Raw genomic sequence first — 26838 nt, 5'->3', positions numbered from 1 at the left:
AGGGCTACCAGTTGAGAGCTAAGGTATGGACCGTGTTACTCTCATTCAGATATGCACATGGAGTTTTGAGAATAATCACTACCTACTTACCTCTTATTAAAGAATATAAACAAAAGGTCATTTTCCTTCTAATTTTTAACAAATTATTAAGACCTTTGGTAGGACTGCCTAGATTTAGTACACTTGTGTTAATTGATCTTACATCATGCAAGAGGCCAGGTAGAGGTGTACCTTGATTCAGTCTATAAAGATGTGCTTCTACCTGGCGTTCTGCCTGACTTCAAACCAACATGATTAACTACTTATCTTATTATTTCATGTTATATTTAGCAACTATTTGAACATGAAACACCTAAAACTATTCTAACATGTATATTTTTCTACAGTTGCACTTTTATATGACCAGGTTTGTTTGGGGTGAGGAAAGGGGGAGGGATACAGGTAAAGATGGCTTGAATGCAAATGATGGTCAGAGTTATTTGTTGTTGTTTTTTTTAAATCTGAGGAAATATAGGTGTTGGATTACATTTGTCCTATAACAAGATAAAAATAATGTCATTTACTTGAGGCTGTTGAAAGAAATGAGGCAAGTTGCTTTGGTTTTCAATCTCTTTTCCTTTTCAAGGCCAGCAGTTGAACTCCCTACTTGGAGTTGGATCTTGTTCATTTGAGTGTTTATTGAAGCTGCTTATACTTAAACATGGCCTATATGTTTGCAGGATTTTCTGTACAGTTAAAATGAAAGGTTCAAGACAAAATTTAATCTTTAAAAGTTTATCAATAACCTCTTATATACACAGATATACACAAAGTGGTTCATGAGTTCCTCTTCTTGTTTTGTGCTGGTGAAGTTGACTGGCTGGGTGCCTTTCTTTTTAGTGTCCTACAGAAACAACTTGAATATGGGAAACACCAACTGTGGTTCCAGTAGTTATGGCTTTCTGTGAACTTGGTTCTTCTTAAACAACACTATCCCTTTAGCTGGGCACTGACAGGAGTCCATATTCATCTGCTGTATCCAAAATTTTACAGATCACTGGTGACTCGACCTGAACAAAACAAAACAAAATGTTACGGACCACAAATAGGATGCATAAGAGAATAAATATTTGTTGAGCAAGTGGTAGGCAAAGTTCTTTGAGTAGATGTGATATCATTTATTGAACCAACTGAGTAGTTGGAAAAGAATTCTTGGCAAGCTTTCGGGCGCAGTCACCCTTCTTCAGGCGTAGGAAGTCTCTCCTGTTCTGAGACTCCAAGGATCAAGAGAAGCTAAAAGTGTTGACAGGATGTCAGTGTGAATGTAAACAGGTAGAAATTAGGAAAACAAAAAGGTAAAGCAGAGAAAGGAGTGGGGAAAAAAGTAGGGGAGGCGAGGAAAGAAGGCAATTTTGTATTTAACACAGATTCCTTATGTACTTCAGCCTGAAGAACTTGTAGTGTGGAAGCCACAGGGGAATTTTTTTTTTGTAGTTAAACTTGTTTGTGGTCACCATTAGTGGAATGGGTCCAGAGGGTTCTGTACACGCAGAGTTGTGGCTTGGTAAGACAAGATCTGGTAATAGCAAACATTAATTCTGTGTTTCTTCTGAACAGGTACACATTCTGTATAGCTAGAATGAAGGTGTCTACACGTGGCAATCTAGTACTGTGAACAGATACCTGACCTAGTTTAAGTACCAAAAGCAATATAGCTGAATAAACACAGTGTAGCCCCATTCTAATATGTCCTGTTTCTCAAGTGCAAATTAGGCTATGTGGACTGAACGTATGTTCCTGTATTGCTTCTGGTATGCAAGCTAGTGTGGGTATCTCTACCACAATACCTGTCCAAGGTAGGCTTATATTAAGGTCAAAAGGTTCTGAAAAAGTTCAGTACAGGCAGTCCTTGACTTAAAACATTCTGAGTTACAACATTTTGCACTTACAACGTTTATAAATTGACACCGTTTCAACTTTATGATGTCAGTTTCGACTTACAATGCTTGATCCAATGTGATGCCATGTCAGCGAACAAGTTCGCTGTGTCGCTCATCTCCCTGGAGAACATCTGTCCAAACCTGCTTGGACACTTACTTTAAGAAAACAGACAAGACTCAAGAAAAACGTGCAGTCAAGACTCCTGAGAAGACTCCAGCCAAGAGCCTTTCAAAAAGTCCAGCAAAGTCACCTCAAAGAAGTCCTTCCAAATCAATATGATTGCTATTTACAATATAAATACATTAATATAGCTATATTACTCATCTATAATTGATCGAGTACAAAATTTTGGGGTATTTTTGGTGAAAACAGGGTATCAGGCCTTTGTTCAGCGACCAATCCCCCATTTATAACATTGTTTCTTATGAGAAAATTGGTTCCGAGTTACAACATTTCGACTTAAGATGTGGTTTTCAGGAACCAATTGTGTTGTAAGTCTGAGGACTGCCTGTATTACCTACTGTATTTTTTTCACATACCATGTCCCCTGAAATGGAACACACCTTGTTTTTGGAAGGCAGAATATAGAAATAAAGAATTGTTTTGGAGTCATAGCCAACCATGTGACAGAGTAAGTCCTCCTGGAAACACAGAGGTTGCTTGCAGATGTTTAAAAAACAAAACAAAAATGCTTTACCAGAAGAAGTAGCACTTCACCCTGGCTTTGCAGCCTCTGTAAAGATTTGGCATTTCAGTGGGGCTTTTTGGCACTTTTAGCTAAAGCTGATTCAATCAGCTATTAGATAAAAGCGCCAAAAAAGTCCCACTAAAGCGCCCAACTTTTACAGACATTGGGCAAGCCAGACTGAAGTAATGCACTGCCTTCTTCTGGGCATGTGCGAGGCTTGACACAGGAACATGTTGAATTTAAAGTAAAGCACTTTTTTTGTTTTAAGTCTGCAAGCACCCAGCATGTCCAGGAAGCAGAAGTGACCTGGTGTGGCAGGACAGCAACAAGGCTAGTCCCCAGGCCCTTGGAAGGAGAGCGGCAAGACTGTTACTTGGTTAATGTAAATAGTTCTTTATATAGGATGCTTTCTCTGCCTGAAAAACTGTGTTTGTATCCAAAAGCTTGCAAAGAAGAGTTTTTCCAACTATTTTAGTTGGTCTAATGAAAGATATTTGATTTACCCAAAGAACCTTGAGTGCCCGTTAGAAGTTTAACATTGCACTCGTCCCTGCTGCTTGCTGCCTCCGGGAAGCTGCTAGCATTTACTGGCCCCAGACTAAGGTAGCACCAATCACCCATGCCATACTAGGACAAGACCACAAGTCTATCTGTCCCAGTATTCCCTGGGTCATGCTGGCAAAATGTGGATGATAAGGAAAAAAGTATTTATGCAGGGCCTATCCAGGCTGATACATCCCCTGCTCCTCTTTCCTTATAGCTGCCAATAGCATAAGAGTGATGCTGTAGCTGTGATGGTCCAGAAATTATGTGAGAAGCAAGGATTTCTTAGGGCCATCTCTTTTATAGGATCAACTATGTAGCTGGAATAGTTAGACAAACTTTTGAATGCAGGGCATTCATCATCAGCTTTTTAATGTATTTCATTCAAAAGTTTGTCTAACTTTATCCTAACTATACAACTGGCTCAATAAAAGATAACACCTTATAGCTGCTAGCTTTTAGAGGCCTAGGAAGTCCTAATTTGGAACTTGCTCCCATAACTATCATGTTTAATACCTAACGATAGACTGGCCTATGAGGCTTGAATTTGTCCAGTTCCCTTTTGAACCCAGTTAAGTTGCTGGTCTCTACTTGTAGCAACGAGTTCTACAATTCAGCTGCACGCCATGTGAAAAAAACTCATTTTTGTTAGTTTTAAACCTGCCTTCCGAAAATTTCCTTGCCTGTCCCCTAGTTCTAGTATCACTGGCACCTCTGCCATTGCTTTAGCACAGCTACATACATTGGTGACATGTAGGGAGTGCATGTGGGTGCATGAGATTGGTGGTGCACCCCCTGAAAGAAGTGCTGCTGACACTGCCGGTGGTGCCTGCAGGAGGTTGCTGCTTGCCCTCTTCCGGCAGCATCTGTGGGCCATCGCCGACTGCTGGCTGGCATTCATGCCCCATCCCTCCTCCCGCATGCAGGAGCTCCCTGCTCACTGCCACTACTGCCTGCAGGTGGTCACCATGCCTGCCCCCCCAGCCTCCAGGGGCATGCGTTGTTCATGGCTTCATATTCAAGCCCTCATGCAACCAAGTCAAACAATTATTGCCTTCCAGCTAATACTCACCATATCTCTGGCCACCTTCCCAAAGAAGTTGAATACATTAATACCCTGAATGACTTTTCTTTCAGACAGATAATGATGGTGGCAGGAGAATAGATGGAATCCCAGTATGGCACCACACAGGCCCCTGATATGGGGGAAAGTGGAGGCCACTACCATAAGAGGAAGGTGAGAATCGGAGGCAGAACTTCAAGAAGGGCAAAGACTAGAGGAAGTTGCAGGAAGTCCCAGAAATAAAGGGGGACAGAAGGGTGGCAGACAGAGCTCACAGGATGGAAAATGGAGGAAGATCAAGAACTAGTCTGTGCAATGATATTTGTTATGATTGTTCAGAGGAACAGATTACTTTAAAGAATTCTAGGTGACTAAGCTCCCGTAATCAAAACTAACTTCTATGATACAGCACTAATTCTTGTACTTTATACTGTTAACATTCTATCATTTAAAACCTTTAATTACAACCTTTAAAACATTTCATTTTAGGTTACTTTCACCTTATATCAAAGATTGCTCTCAGTGCACCAGAATAGGAAGAGGTGATGGTGCTAAACTGACATTTTCAGAACAGTTCTGAGCCAGACAACTCAGAGGGGAATCAAAGATATCTATCAAACAGCTCTGAATCTATTTGAAAAAGAAATTCAATTTTGTTCTTCAGAGGCCTGACCCAAGAGGTCCAGATTTTATTCAGAAGCTTGAAGGAAAATTATATATGTTTAAATATCTTGAAAGCTTCACATCACAAATGAAAAAGCCTCCAAGTCTGAGAGTTCTAAATCATTTGGAAAGTGAACTATTTGAGAATTGCTTCTGAATACCTTTGAGGGCTACCTAGAATGTGCTGAAATAAGAGCAGTTTAAGAGTTCAAGCATTGCATACACACATCTCCTTAAAATACACTTGGAAAACAATGTTGAAAATCCAGTTTACTGCTTATCATCTTAAATTCTGGGTTTTTGCATTTTTCTTTGGTAGCTTACAGCATCATTGATCCTGCAAAACCAGGATAGAAAATAAAGAGATCACATTTTGCAAGATTTCAGGCAGTAGTGATAGCAGTATCGGCATGTGCATGAAAACCTCCCCATTTTGTCAAACTAAACTTTCCAGTTCAGTTTTATATCTCTGGCCGCTACAGATTAGAGCCCAAGACAAACAATTGGATGTGCTTTATTTCCATTCTGATCTGAGTAAATTCAAGTTTACATACCCCAAGGATATACTGACAGGATTGAGGTTCCAGCATATACACAGTTACAGCATGGGGGGAATCTGATTCTTTACACCTAAAGAAAGGCAGGCTTTTAGTACATGCTGTAAGAACTATAAAACTACATATTTCATTATAAAGTAAAGAAGCGCAAAAGCAAAGGATAAACTTCCTTGATGTTTACAGTTTTTTTTATATACAGCAAAAGCAGTGTTATCCAGCATCCAGGGGGAATGGAGAATGCCAGTTAATCAAAATTGCTGATTATCTGAGAGGCATCTGTTCAGGCTGCCACCTGTTTGGGCTGCCACCCCTCCTGCCACGTCCAGTGTGTCAGTGCCAGGGGACAAAGAGGGGCGCCCCGTGAAGGCTGCCTTGCCGTGGAACTTGGCGAAACCAGAAGTGCCATGGTGGGACTTGCAGTTTCGCTTTTGCTGTGTCGATCAGCAAGTTAACAGAGCATGCCAGTTAGTAAAGTGCCAGATAGCACAGCTTTTACTGTGTCTGACAGAATTCAGTTATTAGCTTCTAAATTTTATAGTATTCCCTATTAATGAAAAGACAGAATATAGACAAAATTATTTAAGAACTTAACTTACTTCAATTTCACAGTCACCTGCCTTGGCTTGTCAGTTAAGTCACAAACATCTCCATTTCCATAGAAATGAGAGACCATTCTGCCAGAAAATGTTGGAATTAGACATGAATTTGAAAAATCAGATATTAACAATTTAAAATTCACAGCCTGCTTTCAGTATGTGTAAGACAGCACTTTCCAGCTCCAAAACATAAACATAACATGCACTAAAAAGGAGAAAAGGAAGAGAAAAAAAATCTGACAAGCTATATTTCAGTTGCCTACCACCTGCGCCAATGCTTAAGGATATTTCATTTTCTCTAAGGCCCGAGAGATAACAAATATTCAATTACAGCTGCTTTTGTGACTTGAAAAATCCTCTACAAAATATTTTGAAGGCTTGTTATTTCTACTACTAGATCACCCCTGTTAGATAATTTCCCTCTATGTCCCTTCCTCTGCAGTAGTAAGTATGAAGCCAATTTCAGCACTCGAATAATGTAACCAGATGCAGTGAATTTAACTGTTACATAAATAAAAACCAGGCAGTTCATTCCAAGGAAGTTTTTTCAAGAAACTAAGACAATATGCATCAAAGAAAACAACCTCAATGTAAAACTTTCAGGCATGAACATTAGTCAGAGTTGTAAAATTTCCAATAAGCATCTATTTTCCTTGGGTATTTAAATTTCACTGAAAATAAATGAAATATTTTCTGTTTGTTCCGACTAGGCCCCACTTATTTTCAGTGAGACTTGAGCACCTAAGGTGCACACACACTTTTGAAAATGGTATTCAAGATAAATGTAATACTGAAGAAAACTAATTTCAGACAAGTAGTTAAAAGTTCATATGCTTCATTTTTAATCAAGTATTTCAAATGGCATTGAGAAAGATTCTATTTTTTGATTTTTAAATGCAACATTCTGCATTTTAGAATGGAAAGTAAAATGTTATGCTGGTAGACTTAGAATAGTTTCTGAGTAAAATGGTTACTTTAAAGAGCAATTTAGAAGTGCTGCAGGGAAATAAACTCATGTTCTCAACATGTTATCTAATATTCAACCAAAAGGAACAAAAATAACGATTAACCTTACCTAACTGTCTGACTACCATCTTCTTTGATATGATGGGTTCTAGCTGGATTCTTCCTGGACCATTCAATATGTTCTTCCTTATTCCAGGTGCCAACAACCACAGATGTTTTGCCACTTTCTTTATCCTACAATAAGGATAACCCATATTTATTATCTTGCATCATGAAGTTGAAATGATTTTGCTGTTGAGGGCATGAGACACAGTGACTTCTCTGTTATTTCTTGGTGGTAAAGAAATTTTTTTCCAAGGCAGAGAAAAGGGCTTACATTCCAGGTCTTTCTTCATCCTTCCCCAATAACAAGGGGAAATAGGTTTTCAGAGTGCTCAATATTTTAATTTAGAGATGTTAGAGAAGGTTCAGGGTAGTCACCTTAACCTTCAAAGGGCCATGACTTGTTCCAGAAGATTGGTTTGAGACGCTAGAACATAAGGGTGACCATATCACAAACATGATAAGGATTAGGTCACATTCTTTAAAAAAAAAATAAAAAAAATTAGATTTTCTATCTTAGCTGTTAATTACAATACATTTTTACTGCATTCAGGAAAATAACTGAGGGCATTCATATGCTAAATGGAAAGCTTTTTCTGGATAGCAAACTTACTTTCAATAGATTATATGTCTTGATAACCCGAAGAACATGCCTGAAAACTATATTAAAATTTTTTCCAACTCTGATATAACACGAATGTCTGCATTTCACTGCATAGATTGAAATTATGTTAATTTCTCCCATAAGTCAGGGGTTCTAACTGGATAAAATACAACCAGCCCTTCTTACTGCCCTGAGTTACAGGATCAATTGTAGTAGCCTGTCATACATTAAAAGCACCTGGTAGCCACCTAGTGGTAGAACACTGAAAATACTTTAAACATACCTCATGATACTGATGCACATATTTGCCATAGCAGAATTCATACTTCCACCAACCAACACCCTAGAAAAAGAAATACATTTTTTCCTGATGCTTATCTAGCACTACTGTAGATTCAGAACAGCATGGTTATAATGCTGAGAACATTTAGAAGTATTTTGTGCCTTACCCCATTTTATTGGCTAACTGCTCCTGAGCACAAGTTACAATTCATCTATTTATAGCTGAATAAGGCAGTGTGTTTCTTTGTCACAAATCCATCTATTTAACACCATTCCCCTCTCCCCCCATTTTAGAGGCAGCAGCAGCCAGATAATCCACATTCCTTTCAACCATCCTAATTTTTCTAATAAGTCATTTTACCCTCTTTTCCAATCCCTGTTCCCATTACAGTATTTCCTGTTACTAAGGCAGGAAAGGTAAAGTAATTTTTCTTATAAATTCTGTCTTCCCTTCCAAAACCCAACATGTTTCAGTCTACAACAGTGGTTCCCAACTGTGTTAGAACAAGGCACCCCATGGAAAATGTCAGCTCTTAGCTTTCACTCATTTTTTGACTATGGAGAAATAATAGAGCAATTTTTCTGTTGCAGAGAACTCAGGGACCCAAAGTGTCAAAACCATCCTGACTTGCTACAGTTTTTCTATTTGAAATCTCTGGGTTTATATCATGTGAATCGTGTATAGGTTTTTACATATGTAACAGTGTAAATATTGCCTGATAACCCTGTGATATCCTTAAAAGGTTCACATGATACCAAGGGTGCTGTGGCCAATATGTAGCTAGTGTTCCATATGCTTTCTTGCAGTATGTAAGGATATGGAACACTTCAAATTCAGCTTTTAGCTTTGTATTTTGACCAGAATTGATATGCAAGACAAAGCTAAAATCAGTTCAGAAATATTTGAGGCTGAGAGAGAGAAGGGGTCAATTATAATGACTAAATACTGGCTCTCTACCTCTTTCATGTAATTTCTTGTGCCAAAAAAATAGGCTCATCTTTCAAAGATGATAATCCTTTACTTAGAAGGATACAAATATCATATGCTTGACAGAGTAGAGTTCCAGAGGGGAGACAGCAAAAACATCAAATAAGCTCTTGAACTTGGCTAAAGAGAAATATCAAGGTCACTTTCTGGTGATTGGCAAATTACAGAAAGGAAAGATACCTCCGTTGCTATGAGAAATACAGCATATCATAGTTAAATGAAGAACTTCAGACTCTCTTAGGAACTGATTAATGCAAAACAAACATGCACATTTAGCCAGTCTATTCTTCTCACCCCATGGAAGCAGTATGAACCACTGAGAAATTCCTTTATGAGCTGGTCATCGGTTAATTTGGAGATGTGGGTTGTTCCAACAGTTAACAACTGATGGGTTCCAACAGTGACTGGTTTATGGATAGAGGAGAATTTTTCTTCCTTTGTTGAATGAATTTCTTCCTGAAATTAATACATACATACACATAACCTTTTAGATTGTGTATGTCTCCTGCTGAACTTTTAATATGCAGTTAATTAACATTAGAATAAATATCAAGTGAAGCAAGCAGTTGACAAATGCATAAGAACTGTCAGCCAATTATTTCCATCCTTTTAAGGTAAAACACTTGAATCTTCAGAATAGCTAAGGGACCAAAAAAAAAAAAAAAAAAAAAGGCAGAAAGGCAGTGGAATTTCAGGGAAGCAACTCAAGAATGGCAGCTGGGAGAAAAGAGGGCTGCAATAAATTTCACAGACCAGTAGCCCAAACTTTGATGTAGAGATATTTTTCAAATAAAATTGCTGCTATTAATAATACCTGTTGGTTGTTTACACACCACTTAAAAAATAATCTTGTAAAGTGACTTAGGGAGGGAACTAGCTGCACTAAAGTTAAGGTTACATGTATTGTAAAATAGATAAAATGTGGAAAATAGACACTCTGCAGTTTAAAATTACAAGATTCCTACCTCCTTAACCCTTCTAAAAGGCATCTTCATCATTTCTTGCTGTTTCTCCAGCTGTTCCAGATTATGGGGTTTAAGTGGGGATCCTGGCAGTGACTGGCAAAATATGTCATTCACAGGGGAAGCCCTGAACCTGTCCAAATAAGTTATGGATACATCACTTGTATTCTTGTAAGTTGGTTAACACTGTACATAGATGTTATGCCAGCACACTCATTCACTTCTGCATAGTAGTAAAAAAAGTAGCTAGTACGTATTAATTACTCCAGGGTTAAGCTTTGCGTACAAGATATCAGATAAGCCTTTTTTTGGCAGTAACTATAAACACATTTTGACTGAATTGTAGGAGTGAGAAACTCACTGAGTTTAAACATAAAACTCTCCTGTACCATAAAAAATGTATTAAGAAATCTACCAAGCAGTTAACCTGAGTGAGACTGCATTCACTTTTCTCAAGTTACATACATAATGTTCCATGCAAAAAGGCAACTTTTATGGAACATTCACTATTAATGCAATTTTAAATTAAATTGCAAGCAAGCAATCAAAATCAGGAAGTATCAGAAGTTTAAGTTTAAACAATCTACCTTAATATTTTCGCTTATACTAGGCACATGTTACAAGATTTGATCATATGCATAAACATTATTACCGTTAACAGTTAGGTCTTCTTGACTCTGTGCTATAAAAACACTTTCCCCAGCAATTTTCTAGGCTTATGGGTACTTTTGAAAGAGTCTCTCTTATGGGTGCTACAAAGTCTCTGTTGCACAGTGGCCTGGGCACTGTATGTATGGAAGTATAACATTCCACTTTGCATTTAAGATTATTAATCAAGAAGTACTTTCAAATTAATAACTTTGTTCAAAAGGAAAATTCTGCACCAGAAGGCCAGAGTTTACTGGAATGTAGTTTTTCAAATTAAGTATTGTCAAACAATCACCATATGCACTTAAGTATTTTTCATTTTTTCTGATGTCAGTATAAGCATAAAAACAATGAATTAAAATACACAGTACAGAACTGAGCTTTCTTACTCTTTCAGATGAGTTGCACTACTAATCATTAAGATTGAATAAATGGGGAAGGAAAGGAATCATGCCTGAAGCCACTTTAAGGAGTAACTTGCCTACTGCTACAGGCAAAAACTTATATCAAACACTTGCCCATAAGCTACCCTTAGCAGAGACTAAGCAGTAGGGGTGTGCAAAATGGGCTGTGTTCGATTTGGACTCCGCCTGAATCAGGGACAGTGATTTGATTCGTTGATTCGGATCACTGTCCCCGATTCAATTCAGCCAAATCCGAATCTGAAGATTTGATGCCGATTCAGCCAATCAGCAATTCAGCCAGCTTTAAATGTTTTTTCTACATACCATGAGGTACCAGGTGTGGCTTGTGAACGCTGTGATGCTGGGGCGGATGGAACATCCCACAGGAGTGGGGGGCGGGGGGGGCCCCCGCATGCTCAGTGGTGAACCCAGAAGTGGACTGGGAGTGCTTCTGGTCCACTTCTGGGTCTGCTGCCGAGCATGCGCAGGGGCCCCCCATACACCCCCGCCCAGCTCAGCGATCGGCCACGGGGGGGACCCTGGGTGCCCCTCCAGACCCAGGAGGCACCAGTTGCCAAGCCGGAGCGAGGTGCGCAGAGGTGCCCCCAGTGTGCTCCCTGGTGGACCCGGAGCACTTCTGATCCACTTCTGGGTCTGCTGCTGAGCACGCTGGGGAGCCCCCCTGTGCTCCTGTGGGATGCTCCATCCACTCCACCATCACAGCATTCACAAGCCACCTGGTACCTTGAGGTATGCAGAAAAAACATTTAAAGCTGTGTCTCTATCTGAATCGCTGAATCTTTCTGAATCGATTCAGAGGGTTCCAATTTGATTCAGAGAGATTAAAGGGTCTCCTCGTTCAATTAGGATTTGGAGATTTGGCCACTGAATCGGACTGAATCTCCGCCGAATCGAATCAGGGACCAAAGCTTCGCTCAGCCCTAGTAAGCAGTACTTCAGAGACACCACTTATGCCATGCTGCTAGCATGAATAAACTGGGAGAACAAGGGCCTTGTGCATTTATTTTAAACACACTATAAAATGATGAAAATATTCTCACTTGTGACTAAAAAAACCCTCTTGCTTATTGCAGTAAAATGTTTCTTCAAGGGAGGAAGGGGTCAGAAGGTGAGTGGATTTCAGGCAACAGCTGAAATTCTTTTCTTTTTATTAAAGTAAATAATTGTACAGCCTAGTTTGCTCTCTTTTGGGCAGTTTTTCTTCACCTCACCCATGTAATATTTAAAGGGTTTTTTTTCTCTGCAGGGAGATAGGTGGGAACAGAGGACAGGCATTCACCCTGGCACAGAGTTTGGGGAAAAAAAGCAGAATTACAGCTGTAGAAATAGATACACGTGCTATCCCAGGAACTAAACTGGGACTGAGTGACAGTTCCATTTCACCCTTACTCCAAGTGGGGTTGGAGGGAGGAAGCAGTCTGCATTCAGATTTTACCCAACATAGATTATTTCTATATCAGGTCAGCTGTGGGGCTGGTGTACTGAGGTAGAGTCAAGTCTCCAACTCTCCTTGCCCATAATATGCAGGCATTGGAGGCATCAGCCCTGTGGATGCTGCTCTCCTCATTGTCTCCCCAGTAAAAGCAGCTGATGGAATAGGAGGCTTTTTGTGGATTGTCTTTGCTCCCTTATACAGATGAACAAGACAATGCACAAAAATTTGGCTACTTAAAAAGAGCCACATTGTAAAGAACAGAATTTATATTAAGTATTCAATCTTATTTCTGGTATTTTCTGACTGAAAGAATTTCTTAGCCTTACCATTGAGCTTCCTTAACTAATGTTGGCAAAATTGATATTAAAAACATCTGATGATTCATAGTTTGGTAGCTTGCCACTTTCCTGACCTTAGGTTATCCTGCTCAACAGCCAGTGAAAGTACCAATTAACTGGGTTGCTACGTGTATGCTGGAATACATTTTCACCTATGGCTAAGTTCGTTTAGAGATGGGACTAACACATCCAATGTTGCTGGGCAAAAAAAGACAGACTTTAAATCTTTAAATTCCCTCATTTCTACCTTAATTATGTGAGTTAGAGTGTTATTTTTGTTAGTTTAGAACACTGAATAGTTCAGTGGTATGAACTGACTTTACTTTCTCTAAATGTCTATTTCAGATTTTTCTTGAAGAGTAAGACCAAGTCTGGAAAGCTTTTACTACAAAGGACGTTAAAAGTAACTGAAGAGGCCTGGTGTGTTTAAAATAAAAGATGGAATTCATTCAACTTCGCAAACATTTGTGAAATGAATGCTGGAAGTTTTTAGTGCCTCTAACCGATTATTTTTTTTAATATCTAGGTTGATAGCAATTATTATCTCTACTTACATGCATCTCAGGAGGTGGAAAGATAAATTGTCATTTTAAAAAATAAATATATTACGTCTTTTTCTACCTTTCTGTATATTAAATTTGTAGGGGAAGCAAAATCCTGAAATAAGTCTCCACTAGTAGCGTTAAGTAAATGTTGCACTGATATTCATAGATTGTTTTTCAAAAGATAATATATGATCCTTACTGACAAGGAACCTAAGACCCATGGGTCTCATACAGGCAAATGAAAATGGACTACAAATTTGGTCCCATGTGTAAAAGAACCATTATATCAGCTGAAATTTGGGCACCATACCTATATTTAGGATGACTGCATAACAGAGGAGTCAATATGACCACTTCATATTCACAGGTAGTAACTTCTGCTACTGAAAGGATCTCATGTTTAGCTTCTGGATGACAGACATACATCACTGTACTTGATCTGGGCAGGTTTTGTCTCAAACTACAAGGTGTACCATTTCCCATTTCTACTGGATAGTATGGAGTCATTTGACCCTCTATGTTTTTTGAAGGAATCTAGAGAAAAGAGATCAAGAGATAATTAGAAACTGCAACAGAGCTGTTTCATCTTTTTCAAAACATCACTGGACTGTGAAGTCTATCACATTACAAATTTCCTTTTATTGATTCTTTTTCTCTTCACAAGTAGTAGGATGGAGTTGTCAGTGGGTGAAGACTTCTTTTACACAGGTAGAAGAATCATGAATATTCAGCAAAGTTAAAGCAATGGCTAAGTAGTACTAGTAGGGTAACACCCAAGAATAGATTTAAGAGCTGTTATAGGGGACTGAAGATTAGGAAAGTTAAATGGGAACAGATTAAAATATTCTAAGGATGCAAAATTCCCCCCCCTCTTTCCTTTCTTGTGTCTGGCCTATTAAGGGACTTATGTGACGTGTCTAAATACACTTTTGGATGCTTTTTAAATAACGCAAGCACAGAATCAGTTGTGTGGGTGTGAGGGCACATCTGCCCATGTCAGCCAATCTGTAAAAATGATTAAAGACTTTAAAGACAAATAGCAAAATTTTACTTTATAAACTTTTAAACCTTGGCTTAAAAACAAGTCAAAATTCTGAATTCCTCTCCTTTATTTAAATAATACCCTTTTAAGGTTTGTAAATTAAATCCTTACCAATTTTATATTTATTTTGTTGGGAAAATTTGTAATCTGCCACTGTTTCTAGTCCAGTAACTATTTTTTTTTAAACTATGGATTACATTTTTTTTGTAAGCAAGTTAAGTGACCATTACAAATGTGCTGTTCTGCAGGTATAGAAGTGAGCATTGACCCATGAAGGTTAGATCCACAGAAGGATTTAGGCACCTAAATCAAAAATCCAAATCCTCAAATGCCCCTGTTAAGTTGCCAGCTGGAACCTATATTAAAGTTCTTTAGGCACCTGAATTAAGCTTCTGAAGACACTGGACAAGTCTACACGAGATGCTGACTGTGCTGTAGCTTGTTACTACTGAGCAGTAGCATTGCGTTGCAGTAAGTGTGACATGACACTGCTGCACAGCAGTAACGAGCTACTGCACAGTCAATGTCATGAAAAAGCCATTTGGCGACGCTACTGCACAGTAACTCCAATTGCTGCGCAGTTAACATCTCGTGTAGACGTAGCCACTGAGGAGTGCTTCAGTCCTGACAGTGCTTTGCAGCGCAGCACCTCTTGCATGCCAGAGCCCTGCTGGCATCCCCAGGCTAGGCATTCTTTGTCCTCAGGTATGCAGTTTGGTTAGTATTTTCAGAGCAGCAGCTTCAGCCTTTCATCCAATAGCTCACTGGGTAGGCACTCATACAGGACATGAAAGATGTAGACTAGGCTCATTTTCTTCTCAGCCTGAGGGATTCAAATGGAAAGCCACCTCAAAAGAGTGCCTTAGTAACTGAACTACATGCTAAGGTAGGGTAGAGGTGCTCTATTTTCTACAAAAGATGTTCCTCTGTGTATGGAATAATGAAATAGTCATTGGGCATGACTATAGTGTTAGGGGGCAGGACACTGACTGGGAGCAGAGAAGACTTAGGTTCTAGTCCCTGCCCCACTGAATACTTGAATATTCAGGGAGAGGAGGAAACTGAACCCACATCCTGGACAAGTGCTCTAACCCCTGTGCTGTTGGCTACAGTGGACACTACAACATTTCCCCAACAGCTTTCACTTGACAGGACTGCTCACTCCTCAGTGCTTGAAAGAAAAGACATATATATGCAGCTAACTACATCTGACCTTCAGGCTCAGATCTGTGAATCCCAAGTGGAGAGAGTTTTCTGCCTGCATCTGGACATAAGGTAGCTAAGCAGGATATAATACACAAATTCTGACTTCATCTGCTTCTGTGGCTACATCTGAAATGAATGTTTCCCAAGAAGTATTCATCAAATGTGCTCCAATTTACAAAATAAGGTATAGCAAGGGAAGAGCATGTCCATACAGAGTATGAGTCTACAAGTTAAAATAAGGCATGACTTGGATGTCTGACCACAGGCCAATTCTGCTCTGGCTAACCCCCAAACCTAATATGCTTCAGGCATTTATCTTGTTCCGTTTTAAAACTAGGTAATATTACATTGAGTTTTAAGGCCTAAATTTCTTCTCCAAAAGGAAAGGCTTCCAGTGAAGAGAAAGACAAAGGAGTGCTATTGACAGAAGGGTCTATCAAGGTTGGTGGATCTGTGTCAAGAATTTAGCAGGGGATACCAGGCTCCCTCTTTCCCTAGGGCACCTAGCTCTTACCTTTCTGTAGCCAAGCCCAAGCAACCTTTGTTAATGAATAGGTGGATGAATTTGTGGTAGGAGAATTTCTGGACAAGCACAGAAACAAGTGTTGCCAGGCCAGAACATGACTGCATGTGTCTCTATAGGGAAAAGTTCATAGGTTTTTATATATCATGGTATATTTAAGTTGTGTAGCGATATTAAGGGTGTTGTACAACTAAATATTTTACCAAGACTGAAAGTGATTTATTTATAAAAATTTGGCATGACCTTAGCCTTAATGTCCAGTAGCTTGTGACTAAAAAAAACCCAAAACAGTAGATGGAGAAGAACAAGTAGCCTTCTTTAATACTGGACCAACAATCAAAATGGGGGAAAAAACCCTACTCCAAGGAATTTAATTTTCCACATACATGTTGGTTAGTGAACTGAGCATGTAATCTCATCTAGGTTTAAATTGCTTCCATGGCAGAATTTAAAGTAATGTTTTTCACTTGCCTCTTTTGTACTTTCTTTTGTATTTTCATTTTCTTCTTGATCTAGGGAATAATTAAGAATGAGTTAAGTGTAAAGTTCTTTTCAAAACTCAGTTAAAGTTTTACCCTACATGCACCATTCTAAGCTAAATACTCTGTTTTGCGTACGATATAGTGCTTTGCATACAGTAGGGTATGCCATTTATTTTCACCAGCTTGTAAGAGCAAGAGAGGAGAAAATTCACTTTTAAAATAATAAACTAAAGGGGGCAAAGAGAGTGGGGTGCGGCTGAAGCGAAGAGGAGAAGCTATTTATGTTTAACAACTGATGAGTTTAAAAGGCTGCATACCAGTAGCTCCTGCTTCTCCCTAGACTGAGGGAGCACAAGAAGTGTACTGTGCATCAGTGATCATCACTGAAGAAAGTCTGTAGAGGGGCATTAAGAATTAGCATATGTTACAGTAACTCTTAAGAGTGCTCTGATATGTGGCAGGACCACAAAAGAGACATTACCCTTGTTGTGTAATTAATGTGAGTTTCATATTTTAACTCATAACCTGTCAGACGTTCAAGAAATGTATCCTGCAATAAACATGGTGAACTTGCCTCAAAGAAGTTACTTATTGGACGTGGAACTTCTTTGCGGAACTCAAGTATCCTACGTTAATTTTAACACCTGGTACATTACTTAGACCTCCCACTGTCCTGCAGTGCTCTGCTCTGTCTTCCACCTCCAAGAGTAAGGGAGGTAGGGAGAGCATCTGGCTTGCTGTTAACCTGCCCAATGGTGAACTGTCAGGGAGGCTTGCATGCAGCCTTGTCCCAACTGCTTCCAAGCAGCAAAGGAAATGCTGCTGCTGCTTCTGTCACAGTGACTCACCAGGGACAACCCCTCTACCCAATACCCCCTGCCAGCACTTGCAGCTTGTGGGTATCTTGCAAGTAGCCCTAGTCCCAGGCTGCTTGCCTACCCTTTAAACTACCCAGGTTGTCAGCACACCCTTTAAAGTCCTGGGGGCAGGGAGAGCCAAGGAGCAGCCCTTTGTTGTGGCCTGGTTGGAAAGTGTGTCTTTGCTGTACTCCAGCCACAGGAAAAGGAGGGGGTTAACATATAGCCATTTGTAAGACTTCACTTTCTACAAAATTTGTAGCACTGTAAGATCACATTCTCAAGTTAGGAGGTACTTAAATTCCATGTACAGAATCCAAGAAAGGTTAGGTACCTCAGAATGGGATTCAAAATAATAAGCACCCAAAGAGAATAAGCCTTATCTAGCTAAAAGAAGTGCCAGAGAGGGTTATGTCTGAAATCTTGCCTTTTGCAGTTTTAGATGACTTCTTGTAGGCCTGAGTTAGGCAACAGTGTGAGATTGGGATTCACAACACAAACCACCCTTGGATTTAAGTGCCAAAGTCATGCCTTTAGGGCAGCAGCTGGCATCCTTTTTTCAGGCTGCAGGCCAGAGTTACCCAGTGTAGAGCAGGGGTGGACAATTATCTGGGCTTAAAGATCACTTAAGCAGTTTTGGTGAGCTGTTGCAGGCTGGGGTGAGGGGTAGGAGCGCTGACCCAACCTGGCATGCTGGGGAAGGGGCGGCATTTGATCCTATCTGGCCCTGGGCCCATCTGCCCTGCACCCACTGCTGGAGGTCCTGGGTGGGTAAGGTCTCCATGGAGACTGGCTGGGAACCCTATGGACAGGGTGCACTCAGCTGAGCGGATGAGATGGGGCCACAGGTGGGTGGGGAGCAGCATCGGAAAGTGGGGCAGGTGGGTGGGGCCATGATTGCTGGCTGTGGACAGTGTGGACCTGGGGCTCAGGGCCAAGCTACCATCCATTCCCTGCATGTCCCCACGATGGGTGTCAGTTCCACAGGCAGGGACTGCCACTCTCCACTGCCCTGTGGCCCCATGCCATCTGCCTAGCTGAGTGCCCCCTGCCTCCAGGGGTTCCAGCCAGTCTCCATGGAGACCCTGCCTGCTCCATCTGGTGCTTCCAGCAATGGGTGTGAGGCAAAGGGGCAGCAGTGCCTGGGCAATGGGGCTGGGTCTGCAAGCAATATAGGCAGCAGAAGGAGCCACTGCCATGGAGGCTCCTGAGCTGAGTCCAGCTGCTGCGCTGCCCCCACTGTCCTGCATGCCCTGGGGTGGCAGAATCAGCTGCACATGCCATGGCCTAGGATGCCCCCCCATGCCTGGGTCACGTGCGTCTGAGGGACCCGCCACAGAATCCCTTGGCACCCTGGATCTGGTCCACAGGCCATATTTTGCTTCCCTCCCCACCCCGCAGTGTTAGAAACGGGAGGTAGGTAGTAGGACCCAGTTGTCTCTGCTGGCACTTCTCCCCACAGTGGCAAGGGGAAAGTACTGCCGCTGATCCCCCCCACTGTCAAATGCTGCCAAAGCCTCATTTCCATGGGCTAGATCATGGACTAAACACTGACTCACCATTCTTCAGCTCTTTTTCAAAAAAGGAAAGACACGATGGTTTTGGTACACATGCCTTTCACAAAACAGCTGGCAGTGCAGTTGCCCAGGACATGGCAAACTGGAGTTCTAGGCCTTCCTCAAGCCTGAGAGATTCACATCCACAACTCCCACTTGCTAGGGGAGCCAGAGCAAGGGCTCTTTCTCTACTGCTATCTTTGAATCGATACCAGAATATAACAAAGAATTCATGATGAACAGGTAAGAGAGAAAAGGAGCACAACTGGAGCCAACGATTACAGCCTGGTGGTTATGACACTTTCCAGGGAGATGTAGATTGAACCCCCTCCCACCTGAGATGAGAGGAAGAGAGGGTAAAAGAATTGAGGCCTTCTATATTTGGAGCAAGTGCTTTACTACCTAGGATATTATGTAATAAAGAGAAAACCTCTTTTTCTAGCCATGGTTTTCACTGAAAGTGACTGTGGCTGTTATTCTTTGTGCTGAGTTCAATGCAGCCAGTAAATTAGATGCATTCAGAGTATACATGCCAGATCAAGCTCTTCAATAGATTGTAGTGCAGGGATACCCAAGTGTGGTTCTCAGACATGCTTAGGTGTCAGACGGGAACTGAGATGCTCAGATATGCCAAAACAATGGCTGTTCTGGGCAGCTGCAGAAGCAGCATTCAAAGAATCTGGAATACTTTACTGCTGAAAACTTAGGTTGCCAAATGGCTGGGCAGGAATTTTGTGGATCCCTACAGTCTGGGATGTAGGCCCCTACATGGTTTTGTTAATGTGGTACAAAAATTTTTAAGGCCTTCCAGAGCAATGCAAGGTTTACCATTGTTGACTCTGCTTTACCATTGTGTACCAGTGTCCACAATCTGATATGTAATGTCCTAACACAAGGAAGTCTCTGCCCTATACTGCTTATGGTCTGACAGACAAATAACTAGAGATGCAGAAAGATCAACATACACTCTATTCTCCAGACTGTATATACATTCTCTCTAATGCCCCTCTACTAGAGAGAATTAATTGGCTACTATCATGTTTCCACACAAAATTTCTAGCACACTCCTGTGGTAACAACAAAACAATGCCAAAAAATATAAAATGAAACAAAGAGAGCAAAAAATAAACAGACAAACCTGGGTCTGCTAAGGGATTCTTTATCATCATGTTTCCAAGGAAGTATTCTTGGATGTTTATTTTCTACAATCAAAATACATAGTTATATAATGTATTGCAGGTAAAATGCTCTCAGAATATTTGAGAGAAGTTATGTTCATTCCTGTAAGACTTTATTTGCTGTGGCATCAGAAACCAAGCGTCAGCTTTAAGGCCTACTCCCATTCGGTACTCAAAAGCTTTGAGAAACATACCTGGCCAGTTTCTTTCTCCTCATGATATTGACGAATGTGTTTACCATGACAAACTTCGTATGTCCAATAAGATTCAATCTAAAAAGAGATTTACATTCTAGTTAATGACAGTCACAATTTTTAACAAATGTAAGGCTTCACTTTGGATTTTGCTGCTCAGCTTTCAGTCTGGGTCACATGAAGACAGAAACCTGAATTAACACAAATTGCAATCCTCTCATGATTCTAAAGATATTGACCATTTTCCCTGTGTATCTAATAGGTAAAATTACACTGGCTTTAGGCTGATATTGTAGGCCAAGATTTATTTTAGGTGAATCATATTAGAGCCAAATAATTCTTCAGGGAAGAGTCTGATCATAGGGTTATAGGACAGATCAGCTATGGTTACTGTTCCAGACAGTAGCTTGATCTACTAGTTGAGGTGACCTGCCCCTCTCTGTTGACATGAAACATTGGCAGTGCATAGTGGGGGCACATGCCCCCCCCCCATTATTGGCCCTCACTGGTGAGGGAGTGTGGGGCAACAGCTGGTGCCCTCCTTGAGATTGTGGGGGCGCTGAGAGAAGCGCCAGCGGCACTTCCAGCACTGCCCCCTCCCTGGTCAGCGACTGGCCGCTGAGGGACCCCCCCCCCTTGCCTCGCCCCCGGTTGGCGGTCGACCGCTGGTGCCCCCCTAGTATCAGGAGGCACTAGTCACCCATGGCATGGACGTTATATTAGGACTACCAGATCAGCGTAATTTTGGATTCACTGTCCCTGGTCCTCAGTGCCACCTTATTTGGAGCTAGTATATAGTTCACTCCCAAAATATCAAAGGCCAGTTAAAAAAAAAAAAAGAGAGAAAAAACCCAACGTATTTAAAAAGAGTAATAATGTACTGGGAAATGAAGTTACACATGATAAGCAAGCAATTCTAGGGTATCTATAAGAACATCTATTTTGGTCTTGCAATAAATATATCCACAGCATATCTTTTAACCACCAGCTATTACATATTTTGGTTCGAATGCTGGACCCATTTACAAATTGCTACCGTAACCACACAAACTACTCAAATTCTCAGAGACCTATTTAGAACAACCTTTTTCAACAATAACAATTTAAATATTAAATCCAGTAAAGATTTGGAGAATATATTTCTAATTAAATTACCAGTTGGAATCTTAGGTACACATTTATTCATAGTTTTTTTTACAGTAAACATTAACAGGGGGTGGGATATAGGCATTTGCTAACTTGCATACTGAAGAACCAAAACAGGAAACATACTCTATACGAACAGCTACTTTGTTTAAAGAGAGGCTCCAACAGTTCTCTTGGACTAGGACCTTTGTAATCCTTCTCTTCTTCCTAGAGGAAATAAAATTATTCCACTTTTAGTTATTTAGTATACATTATTCAGTACACACACACACACGTATATATAAAATTAAATGGTCAGATTATATTTATCTGAATAAGGAAAAAAGTTGATTTGTAAGGATATAAGGCAGTAACCAATCGTGGTCCCCAAGAACTTGCCTAATTAAAATTTGTAAGTATTTTTAATTGGGATGGGACAATGATTATAAGTCAAAAACAAACTAGACAAAATAGATGTATTCAGGGATTATGCGAATAAAATACAATACAGAAATTGGCTTACTTTTTGTGTTTTAACTTAGAAGTGGCAGCTGCAAACTAGATGAGACAATACGAGGCAAAAAACATTCAAGCTGAGGAGAACATAATTTTTATGGTATGAATAACTTCTATAACTTGTTTCATTAGTTCTTTCTTTATGGCATGTGTATATAGTAGAAAGTGTTTGTTACCACATTTTAACAGGACAAAGAAGTTTGAAGTTATAATTCAGAAGATGTAGGAGTGAAAAATCTATGAAAACTCATTTCTTTACACAGTATTCTAATATTATAAAAGCCTGTCCATCTGTCTGTCCATAACACTTAATTCGCGCTCTGATTGGCTGACAAACAGCCAATCAGAGTGCGAAGAAGCATTCTGACAGAGGGCAGCCCGCTGCCATGATAGTGGGGACACAGCACAGCTGGCCTCACCTCCACTACCCTGCTCCATGGAGGTGGTGGCAACAGAGTGGATGGAAGTGGAGGCAAGGCCAGAAGGTAACACTGGGGGGAGTTGGGCCTGTGCCCAACGTAGGGGGAGGGGAGGGGAGCGGGTCCAACACAGGGAGAGGGGGAGAGGACTGGGCCCCATGCAGTAGGGAAGGGGGAGCGGACCTGGAGGCGGGGCGGGGGGCGGCTCCATCCCTGCCCACTCCCACCCGTTATTCTTGATGGGCAGTTGGCTAGTACACCATAAATACCTCCCCAGTGCTAGGGTAGAAAGATCCATTATGTTGTTCTTTAGAATTAATATATTAGTAAGTTAACTGATTCTTTCTTAATTTGGATACTGTTGTGCAGAGATATGAGGTAAACAAGAGACAACTGCAACCACCCTCACTCTATTGATAATTCGAAGATCATTGACAATTAAGGCAGTACATTAATGAGCTCTAGGACTGTGTGGCTCCAGCCTATTCTGTGCTTACTAATCACACCCAACCTGCTCTAATGGCCTGGTGATCTCACTGTGCCCACACATGGGTTTCTGGAATAGCTGGGGCCGGGTCCTCATTCTCTCTCCCTCAGCCTCTACCTGGCTTGCCTTTCGTATTAAAGCACTGTCTTGCTTTTTTTTTTATTGTTGTTCTTTCAAATTTTGCTGGGTTTCTTTATAGATGGGAAGGCCACCAGCTGCCTAGATTCAAGCCCTAGGGCTAGATTGCACCGTTTTTTAAGTGAGCCAACAGCTACAGAAGTGAGGTGACTTGGTGACAAATGAACATGTGATCTAGTACACATGAGCTGTTCCCACAAGCAGCCTTGCTTCAATGGGAGCTGCAGAAGATATAAAATTTCATAGCTCACTAGCCTTGACTGCTGCTTCTCCTCTACATCTCCCCCATCGGCTTACTCTGTTACCAGAACCTCCCCCACGAAGGAACTCTAAGCTAGCCATTCCACTACCACTAACATAAAAGTCTGTTTCCAAAACTACACACATCCTCTCTCTGGAAGAAAATGCATTTTCCTCTACTTATTTGTTATTCAGAACATTCTCAGAATGCTTCATTCCTGCCAAATCATTCCACTCTGTTCAGCAAAAACCCAGTACTGGAAAAGCAATGAAATAAAATCAACCTGTAGAGCAATAGTCAAGGATTAGTGTTAAAAGGAGAATGACCTCCCTATCTTCGTCTTAGGTTATGCAAAGTTCTACCTTGCCTCCAAATCCCCCACCCTTGGCAACTTCACCCCCCCTTTCCTATTTCAATTTACTAATTAAATTGAATGTTTTTAGTTACTACAGCAAGACAGAGGTTATGCTGGTGGGTACAGCAAAACTCTTATGGCACTTTTACATGTTCCAGGGGGGTGGGGGTGTGTGCTTTAATTAGAGCGGCTCTAAAACACCGCCATGTCTCGTGTATCAGTGTCCCCATGCTTAAAAATGGCAGTGGGAGTGCTTGAACTAAAGCTTTAGTTAAAAATGGCGGTGGGGGTACTTGAAGTGTGGGGACGCTGATACACGAGATGCAACAGGCTGCTGGAGCGCCATGCTCCAATGGACTTGATTGAGTCTGCTCTGATGCCCTGGAAATCCAGCACATCAGAGCAGCCTCTGTGCTTATGTATAGGTGCCCTTAGATTGTATGATGCAAATTCAAATGTTGAAAGTATATACCAACAATCAGTCAATTCAGCCAGTAGTTAAAGCATGTTTCTGAACCTAACTGCCTCCAAAATCTTCTGAACAGCTAGTCACTGACATTGTTATAATCTCTGAATACCAAAGACACACTATTCCATCTTGGCAGACAAGGACCTGACCTTAATTATATATTCTTATCTCCCAACTGGAGTACAGTGCTGCATACCTACATAAGAAGCCATCAGTCCTCTGCAAACTCCAACTAGTACAGAAAAATACAGTGAATTTTTCCAGCTCCTGCAAACACACCAAATCTGTCCTCCCCACCAAACTGACTTCTTACACAATACAAACTCAAATTCAAGGTCTCAACCTTCACCTTCAAGACACTCAATACTCTGGAGCCCAGAATATCTATGACATTGGATGGCCAACCTGCAGCACAGGTGCCACAACTGGCATGGGCAGCTTCCGTGTACGTGTCATATGGCAGACTGGGGATGGGACAAGCAGCACAGCGGCAGAACCGGCAGAAAGTGAAGCAGAAGATCAGATGAGGAAACGGGATCAAAATGGCATGCAGGGAGGATGTGGGGCAAATTTGTGACATGCTGGCCAAAACAGTTGGCCCCCACTGATCTATGACATCACTTGAAATCTCAGGATGAAGATCATGGCCAACAGCTCTGTTCCACAAGGAGAAGCATGGTGGGAAAGCTCACCTCTGCAGGAAAGAGCATTTTTGTCAAGAGCTGTCTTTGATCACGAAACTAACTCTCACAAGAACCAGAACATCATGTACTTCATTAATTTCCACTACGACTACAAGACGTGCTTTCCAACAGGCCATCTACTAGAAACACAACAGCATGTTCATTTACAAACCCGCACCCTGCACTGCATGCTCAGTTCTCTCCCTACAGAGGGGAACAGAGAAAGAACAAAGCTCACGTGACAGCCATAACTTGCATCACTTAATGCCCTGCTCACAGGCACACAGAAACCAGGGTGATAAGCGGGGTGTGGTCCTACAGAGAACTGTTGTTCATGACCACTGTGTTCAGAGAATATGAACGACGCTGACAGTTTGCTCGAGAAGTTGGCCACTCATTTCTTTTAAAGGAATTTTTATGTCCTGCAGACATAGCTTGTAACAGCAGCAAACCCAGCAGAAGCCTGGAATGACTCTTTTGGCCCAGGCAGGATCTCAGCACTGGTTCTATAAGGCTGCTTGGTTGCGTGCTATCTATGCTGCACGCAGCCCATTACACCAAGGCCTAAGCGCGACGCACCCTGCCCGGGGAGCCTGGTCCAAAGAGAAAGGAGCTGCTCTCTGTTTGACAGGAGTGTCATGAACAGGCTGCAGATGCAGCACTGGCCATTCCTGTGATGGGTCTTAAATTTCACACCTCCCTACCCACTGGGGTGGGAAAAGCCTCACTAGTAGGGATCAAGGTGTCAGACCCCTTCCCTTGGTCCCGTCCCTTCCCTTTTCTGCCTGCCCTCCAGCCCCAATGTTATCTGACCCCAGCAGTCTTTCTTGCCCAAGCGCGTGGGTCCTGGACCCGATGATCTGTAAGGTCCCTTCCAACCCCTAACAACTATGAAACGGACCGAGGAAGCTCACCTCATCCCCACTGGCTATCAATGGGAGCAGGCACTTGTACTTCTCCTTATCCACCGTTGTCATGATGACGTAGTTGTCCTCTTTGTAGAGCACGCCGGCAGTGGGCTGAAACGGCACAACCCAGGGGTCAGGCAGCCCCTCGCAGGGAACAGCCGTGGCCAGGGGAGCCGCTTTCCAGCCCCGGGCTCAGCCCAACACAGGAGCTTCAAATGGACCAGAGCTGCCAGGTTTTAAATATGAAAATATCGTATTGGAAGCTCAAAATGATTTGCTGAAAAACTATTGTGCAATAAGTCTGAAAAAATATGCAATAAGTCTTCTTATTTACTTTGTATTGCTCACTAAGTCCCAGTGAGGGACTGGGTCAAAGTTGAAACATATCCTTATTTTGAGGCCAGCAGTCATAAGGAAATGCCGACAGCAAGCCCAAAAGTCAGTTAAGACTCTCTGTGACTTGGGTTTTGCATGTACTGCATCAATTAACTACCTCAAAAATGAGTGCATCTTGAACACTTCTACAGTTACTGATTGCACAAGGCTGGAAATGATGACAGAAATATGATCGTGACCTGCAGTATTACCAACCCTCAGGATTTTGGGCATTGTTCTTAAAGTCTATGCTTTGGCCACATGAAAAAAAAACTCTCTTTCTCTTGTCTAGAGTTATAAATATAAATCTAGATAAAAGAAAGAGAGATGCTTTTTCACATGCCCAAAGCGTAGACTGTTAAGAACACCCAAAGTCATGAGTTGGCCACACTGCACCTGGCAAGATTGAAAGCGACCCGCTCCCAACCCCCGGCACTGACCAGGCTGAATTCGGTGCCGGGCCAGTTCACCCTGAAGGGGACGTCGTCGCTGAGCTGCGACAGCGCTCGTCTGCCGGCCCCCGCCGCCGCCGCCAGCAGCCCGCACAGCAGCGCCAGACGCGCGGGGGGCGCGAGCCGCCGGCCCCACCTCATGCCGCCGGCGGGGGCCTCGAGCCCCGCGGCACCGACCCAACCGCAGCCAACCGGCACGGCAACAACCGCCGGCCACGTCTACTTCCGGCAGCGCCTGCGTGTCACTTCCGGGCCAGTGGTAATTGGGGGGGGGTAGCGTCAACATCCGGGGCGTTGAGGGCATCAA

General features: G+C 41.8%; 1 protein-coding gene and 1 long non-coding RNA gene across 2 annotated transcripts in view; one reads left to right on the top strand and one right to left on the bottom strand.

The window, feature by feature from the left end:
• The window catches only part of LOC132245907 (uncharacterized), a 28064-nt gene extending 14831 nt beyond the window's left edge, over positions 1-13233 (top strand). Inside the window, exon 3 of the long non-coding RNA XR_009457607.1 lies at positions 13126-13233. This is a non-coding gene — a long non-coding RNA (uncharacterized LOC132245907). The remainder of the gene's footprint in view (positions 1-13125) is intronic.
• ERLEC1 (endoplasmic reticulum lectin 1) lies at positions 759-26761 on the bottom strand. Its single transcript, XM_014595103.3, has 14 exons — positions 26520-26761; positions 25711-25815; positions 21636-21716; positions 20364-20441; positions 20130-20193; positions 16568-16608; positions 13636-13859; positions 9938-10067; positions 9267-9428; positions 7986-8045; positions 7106-7230; positions 6031-6108; positions 5432-5507; positions 759-1049 (listed from the first exon to the last, which is right to left on the bottom strand). Exons 1-14 carry the CDS (start codon positions 26670-26672, stop codon positions 978-980), a joined length of 1449 nt encoding a protein of 482 aa, XP_014450589.1. The 5' UTR covers positions 26673-26761; the 3' UTR covers positions 759-977.
• Between the last annotated feature and the right edge of the window lie 77 nt (positions 26762-26838).

This window comes from Alligator mississippiensis, chromosome 1, assembly GCF_030867095.1.
Source record: "Alligator mississippiensis isolate rAllMis1 chromosome 1, rAllMis1, whole genome shotgun sequence".
Taxonomy (NCBI): Eukaryota; Metazoa; Chordata; order Crocodylia; family Alligatoridae; genus Alligator; species Alligator mississippiensis.
This window is presented reverse-complemented; position numbering and strand designations above follow the sequence as displayed.